The following is a 13,640-nucleotide window of genomic DNA, read 5'->3' on the forward strand; positions in this document are numbered from 1 at the left end:
GTCGAACGGCATCTTCATACGGTCACGTTTTCATTATGCGGGCACGAGGAGCGACAGAACGAATGGAAGGCGGGGGGCGGGGAGGAGGGGGGGTCTCCCTGCCAATCAGACGTGGTTACTAGGCGGGCTTGAGGTTTCATTGGACCAATGGAGGTTCTCCCACCTGACAACCATCAATCAGCTGAGTTCCTTTCCCGTCGCTTCTCCGCTGTAGCCAGAATCTGGGACTGCTGTCCGCCGGAGAGGTCTGTCTCCTTCCACGGGAGTTTTTATCCAGGAATGCACATACCTCGGACAACGTATTTAACGCCTTCGCAAGTCCGAACACTTTAGTTATTCGGAAGTCCGTTGGCAGAATGTAGCCAACAAAAAAACAGCGTGATATAGCTATCTTAGCTTTCTAGATGTGTTGTATTCTTGTTTCGCAGTTCGCGCAACACTTTACAAGACTATTTTAGTATATTTGACCGACAGGCAGCTGCTCCGGTAAGCTAACGTTAGCCAGCTGCACATCAGTTGGTTAGCTACACTTTCCATAGTTTGCTGTTGCTGTAAACATTTTTACGCACATTTTCGAGGATTTAAACTTGTAGAACATCACATAATGTTATGGGTCAAAGGGATATTATGTCTTACGAGACGTCGCTAAGAAGAAAAAACGGAATTCAAACTGCCTCGACGATGTGCCGACTGGATGTGGAGTCTGCTGTGAAGGGAGTTGAAGCTGGAGATGTCCTCCATTCGTCAAGGTAACAGTTACTTCCTCGCCTGATTTTGTCTACTTTTTGTGAGCTACAGTATCGATTATGCGTGTTATGAAGTAGATCTATCAGTAAACATCGTACTACGTCAGCAAAGACATAGCTTAGGCGCTAGCTCCAAACCAACTAGCTAGTTGCTATGCTAGCGTAACGTTACTTACTAGCATTGTTAGCCAGCTTGGGAGTCAGCATGGCAGTGTCACTGTACTCAACTCTTCATCAACACAACTTACCACACATGTCATGTGTAGTTTATTAGTTGAATAACTTTAATAGCAATATATATCAACCAGATTCGGTCAAACTTGTGCCACGACTGTACTTGACTAGCTAACAAGGTACGGTAGCTGAGTTTAACCTGACAGAGAGTCTCGTATCCCGGGCCTGGCAGCAACAAACTGAACTTTCATGTGAGACAGTGTCAAATCAACGGGAGCTGGCTGGTTATCGTCATTTCTTAACCGATTATCGATGCCTCGGGAGATGTTCACAATTGCTGAAGTCGTGTGCGTCTAGGACCAATATGAATGGGCACATCGCCTCCTACGTGAGTCCAGCGTGTGCCACTGTTGCGTAATGGGATCAAGTCTGCTAGCTAGTTGCTAGCTCACCGTGGTAGTGCTAGTAAGCAGTGCTGGTTGTCGAATTTGAAAACGGGGGATTCGTGTCCATCATCAAATTATCGTCTGGGGCCAGTGTCGGTGCTTGTTAGTGTAGTTGTCTGATGCTTGCGTGTGATCATAACGTTAGTTTTCTCTCAGTCATGCATGTTCCAGTTTTGCGGTGGGATTGCCACTTCTCGTTTCTCGCATTCTGTGGGGGGTTCTTACATGTACATATGTTTTTGTCCTCAAATAAGTGCACATAAATAAACTTAATTTGTAAATAAATAAATGTTTTTGACTTTTTGAAAGTATTTTCTTTTTTTTTTGGAAACTAAAATATCAAAATGGTGTAGGGGGTGAATACTTTTTGCAAGGCACTGTTACTGAGTAAACTAATCAGCTGGCATCCCTCATGAAGAGGTGGGTGCACCCATAGACTCCGAACCTGACCAGGGAGTTACCTTGGTCTGTCACCTGGTGTCAAACGGTGTCTGGGGGTTAGGCTGTCTTGAAGATACTGCAGTATGCTGAATAAGCTTTTCAGTTCATTATCAAATGTGATCAGCAGCACGTTTTCACACACAACTGAATAGGAGCAGCTACACTGAAACCTTTCTGAGAGACTTTAGGCTAGCTTATCAGAATAAACATTTGCCTCTGTTAATGCCAATATTGTAGGCTAATGTGTTACTTTTGCCTAGTCCCTGTTTCAAGTTATTAACTTAATTAGAATCCTCTGTGTTGTCATGGGTTTTCATGATGAAATAAGTCATAAAAATGCACCAGACTGTATAGGCCCAAAAAAAAGCATTCATTACACAACATTGTCTCTGGGTTAATTCAATTGGGAGGACACTGGCTTGTTAAAAATAAATTACATGCAAGGAAGTGTAATATGGCAAAAGAAACAATGTAGTGTTATAATATGGCATGATGTGAGAGACAATATTTCCTCTGTGTTTGGTCCCTATGATCTACCCGGTAGAGCATAGGGAGCATAGGTCCGGATCCGTACGATAATGTAGGTCCGGATAATGTACGATGGCTGAGCAAAGGGAATGCATTGGGACGCTTCTGGTCCATTCGAAACGAAATGGCAGATCACTTGCAGCAGCTCAGGAGTCAGAAAGCAACAGAGTTCTCAATGTTTTTGCAAGATGGGCACAAGATGGATATGTTTGCTTTTTTTTAGTTGACATCACACAGCACACCTTAATGAGCTCCATTTAAAGATGCGGGGCCAGAGAACTTCAGTTTCTGATTTGATGACAGCTGTCCGCGCTTTCCAGAGGAAGCTGGACATTTTCAAAGCTGATATTCAAGGAGAGTGTGCACACTTCCCCAAAAGTGTGCACACTTACCCAGATTCGAGGTGAGCGAGACGTTTGTCCATATGTTGTCTTCATGGACAAGCTGATTGGAAACTTCAGTCAACGGTTTGACAGCTTCAGCCTTGGGCAGCAGCTCCTCCTGCTAATCCAGAATCCATTCCTCATCAGGGAAATCAGAGAATCTTCTCAGGAGGTGACGCAGACCAATAAGGGAAAACAGTCTCAGACACAGTCTGAAGCCAGAAAGCAGCAAGGGTCAGTTTCTTCAAAATGCTGTTTTTGCTTGCAGATCAGTGAGCTCTAGCTGTAGAGATCCAGCATGTGCCCCCAGCACTACACACCTTGACCATGTTTGGATCGACTTACAGCTGTGAATCAGCCTTCTCGACTATGAACATCATTAAAAACAAGTACCGTTCCAGGCTCACCAATGAGCACCTGCATGCGAATGGCACTAACTCCATTCCAGCCAAGATTCAAACTACTGGCAGGGCGGTCGCTGGCACATTTCTCTCACTAGGAAAGAGAGAAAAGAATGTTAAAGAGAAAAGGGGGCTGCGCAAAGCTGTTTGCACCTTTTCTAAACGAGGCACATTTTCTTCAGAAGAAATTATTTTATTTTACTAGAAATGTAGGCCGTATTGTGGCTGTTTTATTTTACCAGAAATGTAGGACTTACATTCATTGTGCCATGAAAGGAAGTTAAAATACTTTGCACTTTTCTTTAAGAGGCACTTTTTATTTATGTTTATTTTCTTCCGAAGAAATATGGTCCTGTTTGTTTTTTGTACTTTTGTACTTAAGTTCATTATGCTGGGACTCATTTTATTTATGGTAAAGACAGCTATTTGTTATCCATCCAAGTGCCAAACAAGTTCAATGTATGTATATTAAAAGTCTCCAATTTTGAAAATTGACAATTAAATATTGTTGAAATGATGTGGAAATGTACATTGTTGATGTTATTTGATAGAAATAGAGGTAGGCTATGGATGCAAATTAGAGGTCCGGACCTTTGCTGGGAGGAAATTTTAGTAACTGGACCGCTTGCAGTTTTAATTGAATACCGCTGCTCAACCCCATCCCAATACGTAGGTGAGTGTCCCTTGATGTCTAGCAGGATGGCTGACTAACCTCTGACGTATGTGAATCATTTTGTGTACCCCGTGACGATTCTGTCAATAAAGATGTCCGCTCGCAAAACTGCTTTAGTCTGATCCTACTCTGCTTATCAGTGGCAGTCTCCGCCTCCTTCCATCCGCTCACTGCTTATCCCCACAGCATTATCTTTCCTCTTCTCTCCTCCCACTGTAGCCCACAGTCTACCCCTCCTTCCCTCTCTCCTGGCCAGAGAACTGTTGCCTCCAGGGCAGGGATAGAGGGGGAGGGAACTAGAGTGTTGTAATCGTGACTTCACTGTTGGTGTGCAGCAGTGGAGGCTGGTCCATTGAGGAGGAGGAGGAGAATGGTTCTCCCTTGAATGTTGATACTATAAAATTGAAATAAAAAAACTTTTGCTGCAAAACATTTACTGAAACGGATCACAAAAAAGTCACTTTCTATGGTCTCAACAGTGGTTCTAAATGGTTGAAAATGGTACTGCAGTGTGAATGGTTATAGAGCAAACAGAATTTGCAGATGCTCCTCACTGCCCCGTAAGCCCTATTCATTTGTGTGAGGTGATGACCACTCCACTCCAAATGCCGGCGTCAACTCCCTTGTCCACGTAAACTGGCAATAATGTCTCCTCTCCAGGCACTGTGGTACTGTATGCAGAGTCAATCACATTTGTGGTGTTTGTCTTCAATCAAATCCTGTCCTGCCCTGGTTTTTGAGCTCTTTACCATCCATCCATCCATCCATGATGAGCCTGTCCTGCACACTGCTCAACTGTTCCCTAGATTAACTGGTCTCATTCCCCATAATATTTGAGTATGAAAGTTTTAGGTTGAAATAATTTGTCTTAGACGGTGTCCATGCCTGTGTGTCAAGTTCAAGGTTCAAGTCACCAGCGTGCAATTGCCTTTGCCATGAACAGTCAAACACAGAAAGTTGCCTCTTGTTAAGAGAGGTAGGGTGGATAATTAAGCCCTCTCAATATTAAGTTTCCCAACCCGAAACACGTGAAAAAGGAAGAAGAGCATTAGTTTCATTACCTTTTTAAAAACAATGTTATTAGTAGCTTTCCATTACACAAACTACGAATTAGCTTGCCTTCATTTGTAACCTTTCTGTACATGTGTGTTTAATGAGAGTGGTTACACGTTGTGGCTCAGCTCTAAAGGTCCAGGCAACTATGCTAAGCACATTAGCACAGTACTTTTCTCCTGACGGTTGCCAGGGTCAGGCAGTCCGTCCTGTTCTCCCTCTAGTGGGTTTCCCTTCCTCTCTCTCTCTCTGTCACTCACACACACTTACTTCAGTTTGGCTAAACCCACATAGTTTCTAAGAGGATACTGACACTTGATTGTTTTGTCCCCAACAACCAAGGTGTAGAGAAAGTCAAGAACAAAGTTAGGGTTTAAAAGCAGAAACCAGGGTGTACTACGAAGCAAGCTAAGGGAGTTGGCGAACTAACTTTGACCGAATGTAGCTCCACACGTCACACAGGTGGGCTCACCCTTCAGCCAGGTAGATTCCAGTAGCAACTTACCTTGAAGCTCTAACCTGCTCCGGGGCTAACTGCATGTTAGCCTGAATTTGTGCCCCTATGCCACGTGCCAACATCATCCCCCCCATTATAAGGTCTGTTTAGATGCCAGGAATTGACTAATCGAATAATCTAACCCATCCCAACTGCGTTTGTGACATTTAGGACGGCTGAAACTTTGCGATAACTCAAGCCTGCTAACGTTGGAGTACAGCTAGCTTCGTAGAACAGCATTAAAGCAGAAAGCACCTTTTACCATTGATGTGAGGATTATCAAACGGGTCCCAAAAGGCCTACGTCTCCACATGCTCAACTTCAAACGGCGAAGGGCAATGGCAGATGTAATGTGCTCTGGTGCTGTGCTGTGTTGTCCATGTCAGATCTCCACTACAAGGCCTCCCCGTAGCCACATACTGTCTGTCCACCATGTAGGCCTGTGGAGTTGCTCTGGCCTCTCCTCCAGTGCTGTTGCCATGGTAAGCTGGCTGTGAAGAGGCTGGCCTAATGAGAGAGAGCCCTTTTAAAGCACGGCTCACTGGCTCACAGCTGCTTACATGTTAGCCGCGGCTCCCGCTCTTGTCCAACATCAGGCCACATGTTTTGAATGCGGACACTAATGGCGCAGGCCTGCCTGTGGAATTTAGTGGCGCAGGTTTGCTATTCAAATGTGATTGCATGTGGAATAGGAGTAAGTTAGCTACGACTGGCACATTTATCAACCAGGAGCTTTTTTTAGTGTAGTACACACCGGGACGGCTGCAGGTTGAGGTAATTGGCGACAGACTTCATCAATGTTCGTTTGAGTGACTCATTTCATTTATAGACTTCACCTGCTGACTGAGACGGACTGAAGATCTCACAGTGGCACTCCCTATGTTTAACCTGTACGTAGAGAAAGCACAGTCACACTCCTATGTTTAACCTGTACGTACAGAGAAAGCACAGGAGCAGAGGTTTCCCTTTCAGCCTGTGACTGCGTTGTGAATAGCCAACAGGACCTTAACGTGATGCTACGGGATAAAACTAGGGATTCTGTGGCTGAATGAGGTATGACAGTGATTCAAGTCATTTATTTGTGTTTGTACAAACTATACACAGGAGGTTTAAGAAATCCAGAAATAGTTGTGCTTTCCTGTAGCTTCACTTCAATTAAAACAAGACTCTGCGGTACAACAGCCTTTGAGGATGATCCCTTCAAGTTGGAAAAAAAACAACAAAACAAACATGATTTGGATGCAAGTGAGCTGTTCCTGTGAGCAGTGTTTGATCCAGAATGGATTCGGGAAAGACTTAGGGAGTCTTTCCCTGTCCAAGGAGGTCAACATGAGACCTCATAAGTTGTAGGCTAAATTAAGTTAATCAGACACCAAAAGTACACACGGGCAATGCTGAATATCAGCTAAGCAACAAAACTACAGCTTTTTCCCCAAACTGCACATAATCGTCACTTTGTTGAGAACCCATTGGTTTCCACTTATGAGGCTTATGACTTTTAAAGAGATTAATGCTCCAAACCATGTGGGCACCGCTAGTGAATTCCTATCCACAAACGAAGGGCATTTCTGTCCCATCGTCTCTGCTACGAAGAAGCAACCAGAGAGAAGAGCAGTCTGCACTCAGACCTGCGGGGGATGTCTGGCTGCGTGCAGACGTGTGATGGATGAGTCGTGGACACAGAACCGCCTCCGGCAAAGAGTAGCCGTTATGGTCCGGCTTCCTGTCGACACCCCCTCAACTCCAACACGCACTGTATGGAGGGGAGGCGGTGCTCCAGGAACAGCAGGGTAATGAAATGCCCTAGAATGGCTGAACTGGTCTTAGCTCCCCTTTTGCCTTCTTTTATTCACAATCGGAGCTGAGAGAGATGGCCTGACGCACATGACGAAAGTAGAGGTTGCTCACTTTTTTTTTTTTAACAGTGAAAGTGCGAATGAAATGTTTTACTAGGTGGTCAGAGTCTTATTTCACAATCTCTCACATCCCATACACACCCAACCCTCATCAGAGCTGTGAAACGTTTCCACTCGTTACTCGAGAGAGGAGGAGATGTCAGAACTCATGGCGCTCTGTCCTCGGTGACAGGATTGCGAGCTGACACTCAGGGTAGATGGATATGGATCGCCATGGTGACTAGCAGCACAGTGTTCCAACACCGCTTCATCCCCCCCCCCCCTGAGAGGAGCAGGTCACGTGACCCGAGTGCAGCGCTGCAGCTCTTGTGTCTGAAGCTGCAGGAGCAGATGAGAGTCACAGCATCTACTCATACATCTCACATGGTTCTTCTGCTACGCAGCTTTTGGTTTCATGTCATGAGAACCTCTGTCAGTCATCATGTTCTAAGTAAGTTCAATGCCTCAAAGGCTCTGGTCAATTAAGTTGGCCTAGATCAAGGATGGGGAGGAACACATTGAGCATTTTAGTATACCATTGTGCAACTGACGTCTTTTATCACGAATTAGCAAATAAAAGACGCTTTGCTACATATGTAAATTAGGTCGCCTATTAGCAACAATTTCAATCTATCCAAGATGGCCATCATGACTGCAGTGATTTAGCTGATCCTGTACTCGAGAGGAAAGCCTGTGTAGCCTTCTCAGAAGACATCATATTTGACATTTGTATATTTGCTCTTGTGACAGTTTAAGATGCATTTCAATACATCCAGCTCTTTGCAAACTAAGCACACAGCTTTCTCAGCTGCATCAGTAAAACAATTATGTCGTTTTTAGACACCCTACTACATTCAGCATATTCTATTTGACTCAACTTGGGAGCGTGTAGCTAGCTAGTAGCAAGTCATCCTGAAGTGTAGTGATGGTGGTTGTGGTCACATTTATCTCAAGCTTGAGTGAGCTTGGCATGGCATCTACACTTGGGTTGTCATTGGAGAAGTAGGTTATATTCAGAAAATCAAATAGCATTCAACAGATTCAATTCCTGCGTCCGCTTTCCCAACGAAGCATATATGTATAAGGTGGTTGGAAAGATTCAGATTTTCATTAAATTGGCAATATGAGTTACAGTGGCTTTGGAAAGTATTCAGACCCCCTTCACTGTTTCCACATTTTGTTGTTATAGACTCAATTTAAAATGGATTATTTATTTTTCTTTCCATCAATCCACACACAATACCCCATAATGACACGAGAACTATGAAATACAGAAATAAAGTATAAAAGTATTCAGACCCTTTGCTATAACATTTTTAAAATGAGCTCAAATGCAAAAATGTCGCCGTCAAGTCATTCAATAAATTCAATTGAGTCCATCTTAATGCAAGGATAATAGCTTAGATAAATTTAGTGCAAATCCAGCACATGCAACACAGTTTCCGCACCGTCCCTCGTGTGAAAAATAGTGGTAGCTGCATCATGTTATGGGTATGTTTGTCACTGGCAGGGACTGGGGAGTTTGTCAGGATCAAGACAAAATTATGAAATTGGCTGAGTTGGTAATCTAATCCTAATCCACACAGTGTGCAATTGATTCCTATGCAAATCAGAGACTATAAAAAACCAAAGATACTTATTCCGAAATCACTATTAATGATTCACTATTAATGAACTATTACCCTTGCACTCAGATGGACTCAATTCAACTTGTTGAGTGACTTGTTGAAGACATTTTTGCATTTGAGCAACTTCTTGAGTGTCACAGCAAAGGGTCTGAATAATTATGTACATGAGGTATTCCTGTATTTAAATTGTAATAAATTTGCAAACATTTCTAAAATCATGTTTTTTTCGCTTTGTCATTCTGGGTATTGTGTGTGTGGATTGACGGCAAAACTACATTGTTAAAAATCCATTTTAAATCGAATGAAGAATGATTGTACTGTGCAGACGTGTGTAGGCCGTGTCTCATGGGTCTCCGTTCCTCCGCAGGTACATGTTGGGCCGTGGCGTGAAGCGCAAGCTCAGCGAATGTGAGGACCCAGGGGTGAGCCTCCCGTACCCCCAGCAGAGGCAGCGTGTGCTGGACATGTGCCTGGACAAGCTCCAGAGCTGCCACCGGCGGGCCGAGCCCAGCCTGCACCGCTCTGTGCTCCTGGCCAACACGCTGAGACAGATCCAGCAGGAAATGAGGCAGGAGGGCGGCCCGCACCCCCCAGAGGCCCCGCCCGCCCCCTCGCTGCCCCACGCCGCCACGCCACACCACCACCCGGACCTGCCCTCCGACAGCCCTGCCTCCACCCCCACGGCCGCTCTGTCCTCCTGGTCCTCGTTGCTGCGTGAGGAGGAGGACACACAGGCCGCCCGCACGGGTCGCCCTGAGAGAGAGGGGCCACATCCCTCGTCCTCGGAAGAAGGAGGGAGGTCACCCGATTTGCTGTTCGGATCCTTTGAAATCACAAACTCGACCAGCTACCTGACCGACCTGCAGCTGGACGACATCTTTGATGACATTGACACCTCCATGTATGACGCCACTGACTTCTCTGTCCTGGCCTGCCCCCCCTCCTCCAGAGGGGGCGGAGCCTCAGCTTCGGTCGGAGACGAGAACCTGAAGGCGTTCTCTAACTGCTCCTCCTCCTCCAGCACCCTGCAGCTCTGTCTCACGGACCTCAACGACCTCGACCACATCATGGAGATCCTGGTACGCTCCTGACCGGGTCACAGCACGGTCAAGGCAGCTGCCCGCCATTTTATTAGCGGGGGGGGGGGGTCGGACTAGTGACAAATTAGTTTTTTGTTTTTTTTAAATGTACATTTCTATTTTTGATACGAATAACATGATATATTTATATGAAAAGACTGACGTACCTGCCTGCTACACTTCCTGCTGTATGATGATGAATGCACATTTTCGGGGGCCTGCCGACGCCGCCGTCTTCTTTGCTAAAACGACATGAAACGAGTATGCAGGGACTTGAGCGAAACACAAAGTATTACCGTTGAAACTTATTTATATCTGATGGTTTTATTCACCAGTGCATTCTTTGGAAAAGGACAACCTGTGGAACCGGATGATGAAACGTTTGGACATTTTTATTTTTGTGGACGGACATTCCGCTATGTGTTTCTGGAGCATTACAAACAGCTACGAGAGACGGGGGACATCCATATTCACTACTCTCACTACCTCTCTGAACCCAAGAGCTCTCTCACTATTTAAAGACCAAGACGAACTCGACCCGTCACTTATTTCTACGTTCTGATTGGTCTCTTTCCTTTAACGTAGAAAACTACATGAAAAAAAGAAATGGTGATTGTCAACCTGTTTTTAGTGCTGGAGAGAATGCCTTCCTGGAGATGTTGAGTCTCAAAGCATTGCTGATAATTCCACATGACTACACCGATGCCTTGTTTAAATCATTCTCAATTGATTGTTGTGGACAACAAAAATGTACACGTCAATAGATTTTGTGAAACATTGGGTTTTCAATTTGATTGCTCACTTTTTCATTCAAGGGGACATGGCATTTATAACTGGAGCGATCAGGATGTTTTGTTGACTCTGGAAAATGCATTAATTTGAGCATTTTAGCAGTGTTTCTCATTGTAGAACTGTATAATTGAATACAATGTATATTTTAGACTTTTAAGATTGTTGGAAATGCAGACACCGTCGTAACCCTCTAATGAACATAGTGCCTACAATGGAAGACTGGCGGTGGTGGAACTGCCCACTGTGGACGCCAGCTTTCGAAAAGGTGACAACCTGTTGAGCTATTTCTCTTTGTTTGTACGTGATCCTTTTTCATGTGATACTCAGTCCTGAGAAGAAGCCATTCTACCAAGCGTGGACTCACGCCTGCTCTTGACCCTTACACTCCCCTCGCCAAAGACTGACGCTGCAACAGGTCAACCGTGGATGATGCCTGTGAGGCTGCCTTGCGTGTGACTACCCCGTCAGAATGTGGAGCATACCCGTCAGTGATCAGGCATGATCCTGATCCAACACTTTACTCTCTCCAATCTTTTTTTTTTTTTTTTTTTTTTTTCTTATCTTTGTGTGCTTGTACTTTACCCCCAAGAAAATGCAAGTCATGGATCGTGACAAGTCCTGATGGTAGTGAAAAGGAGTTGCGTAACAGAAGGATTGCCAGCGACAGCCTCTCCAACAGCGTCAGGAAGCCGTAGCTCTGAAGAGGAGCTGACATGACGTTCTCCTCCCCGACTCTTTCTTCAGTCACAGGGATCAAATCGCCCACATGTGTGCTTCAAGGGACTGTCCTGCATGGCTTGGGAGAGGGGGAGGGGAGGGGAACGAGTGAGATTAGGGGGGGGTGAGGGGCAGTAGCTCTAATCACGTGGAGGTCCTTGCTTGTGGAAAAGGCTACACAGATTTTAACAACAGCTGGTATGTGTTTCTCTGTGTGCGCCAAGCTCTGCCCTGAAAGGGGCTCCCTTCCCCTGTCAGCCAATGAGAAGGCAGAGGGAGGAGCCATAACTGTCAGTCAGACAGTATGAAACTGAATAATAAAGGTAAACAGCTTGTCACAGTTCCTTCCTTCACTGTGGAATGTGTCTCTTCCCTGTTTAGAACGAAGGTTTTGCACAAATAGACAACTGTTGTTGTCCACATCTACTTCAAGGGACGTTTCTCCCCCCAAATTCATCCTCTTCATTATGAATCATATGTTACTAAACCTCCAACACCCCAGCACACGAACCCCACCCTAAAGAGCGATGGAGACCAGGGCAAAGCCAGCCCACCCTCCCTGAAACATCCCCACAAAACACACCAAGGAGACTTACTTATCACACCATCAGCATTCTCCACTGGGCCTCTGCTCCAACTGTGCATCAAATGGGTTATATTTCATTTTTCAACTTTGTAAACTTTTGTTTTGTTGTACATATTTGTATTTATAAATTTCCTGTGTGATTCTGTTTGTTTATTTTGGATGACAAGGTTGAAATAATATATTGCATTTATTTATGCGACAATGGTCTGGGGTTTTCGTAGCAGAATTTTCCGCCCCAATTTATTCCCATTGAAAGGTAATAATGTAAAAACACACGTCTGTAAATATTTGTTTGTGGATTATGAAGAGATTGTTATCATGAATTAAATATTTTATGTACGTAACTGGGCCTTCCCACATGGACCAGGCAGGCTAACTGGCAGCATTCTGACACAGGTTTCAGCCTGGAGCAACATGGTGAGCAGTACTGGAACATAGCCTACATGTTCATAATATAATACCAGTTTCTGTGGACAAGAAAATATCTCCTGATATTTGCCATAATTTTACCAATTTAGCATAGTGGTCCATCATACGTCCACTGGTTTCATAGAAATATCAAGATCTCCCAATTTTACTGTGAAGAAAATGTCCCTCGTGCATTATGTCACACCATGTAGACTATGGGTTGCATTTGAAGATGTCAATAGTTGCAAATGCTGGTTTAGTTCCCTTCTCAACAACACAGTAATGCCACTTAGAACTGTCACAAAGGTGTCCCTCGTACTTGGGTTTTGTCACTTCTGTGACCATTTCTTAAAGGCATTTTAACACGTTATACTGAAAACCTATACTTCAAAATCATCACTTTCGTCCCAAGTGCAATATCAACTCTGCAGCAAGAGTAAAAAATTACCTTGTAAAATGAGACCCTGTTTGTTGATCTATATTTACTACACATTTCTAATCAAATGTTTCAAAAGTACATGACCTAGCCCTCTGAACCACACTGGGATGATACTCAAATTTTGAATCAATGATTTATTTAATTTATTTTGTTGCTGTCTGGTTCAGTATTTTGTTCCAACCACAAACTGTGTGTGTCCTGTATATAAAGCAAGGTATTTTGACACATTTTATATTCTATGCAATACTATTGTAGCAGGTCAGTAAGTCTGATTAAAATTGAGAAAATAAAACAATGTCTCTTGATTTCTTCATTTTGACTTCCCAAAGCATATTATTATAATTGTGATAATTGCTTACTTTCTTATGACATATGGTTTTAATCAGTTTTAAATCTGGAAATATACAAAAACAATATGGGAACTGAGTTTTCTGGTGATAAATATTTTAATAGGGCCAACACAAAAGGAGGAAAAACCAGAAACACTTGATGGGATCAGAAGGAGACTGTGTGTAGGGACTCCCCCTGGTGGTGGTTCAGTGGAAATACCCTCAGGGATGTTTTTCCTTCAGTCTTGGAGGAAGCAAGAAACAAGTCTGTTTTTTTAGATGAAGTGAGTGAGGGGGGGGGGGGGGGGGGGGGGGGGGTCGAGGGGAAGAAGTCATTTTAGACTACTCAATGAGAGTGTGAACTCATTGGGTTCAAAGCATTTTAGTCACTGAATGAGTCCATTACAAGTCATCCCTGGACTTAAA

General features: G+C 44.2%; 1 protein-coding gene across 1 annotated transcript; it reads left to right on the forward strand.

The window, feature by feature from the left end:
* The first annotated feature begins 253 nt into the window (after positions 1-253).
* On the forward strand, positions 254-11,526 carry LOC310818528 (SERTA domain-containing protein 2). The gene is made up of 2 exons (XM_083689501.1): positions 254-749; positions 9,232-11,526. Exons 1-2 carry the CDS (start codon positions 610-612, stop codon positions 9,953-9,955), a joined length of 864 nt encoding a protein of 287 aa, XP_083545627.1. The 5' UTR covers positions 254-609; the 3' UTR covers positions 9,956-11,526.
* Positions 11,527-13,640: the final 2,114 nt, after the last annotated feature.

Source organism: Argentina silus (genome assembly GCF_951799395.1).
Source record: "Argentina silus genome assembly, chromosome: 17".
NCBI classification, from domain to species: Eukaryota; Metazoa; Chordata; class Actinopteri; order Argentiniformes; family Argentinidae; genus Argentina; species Argentina silus.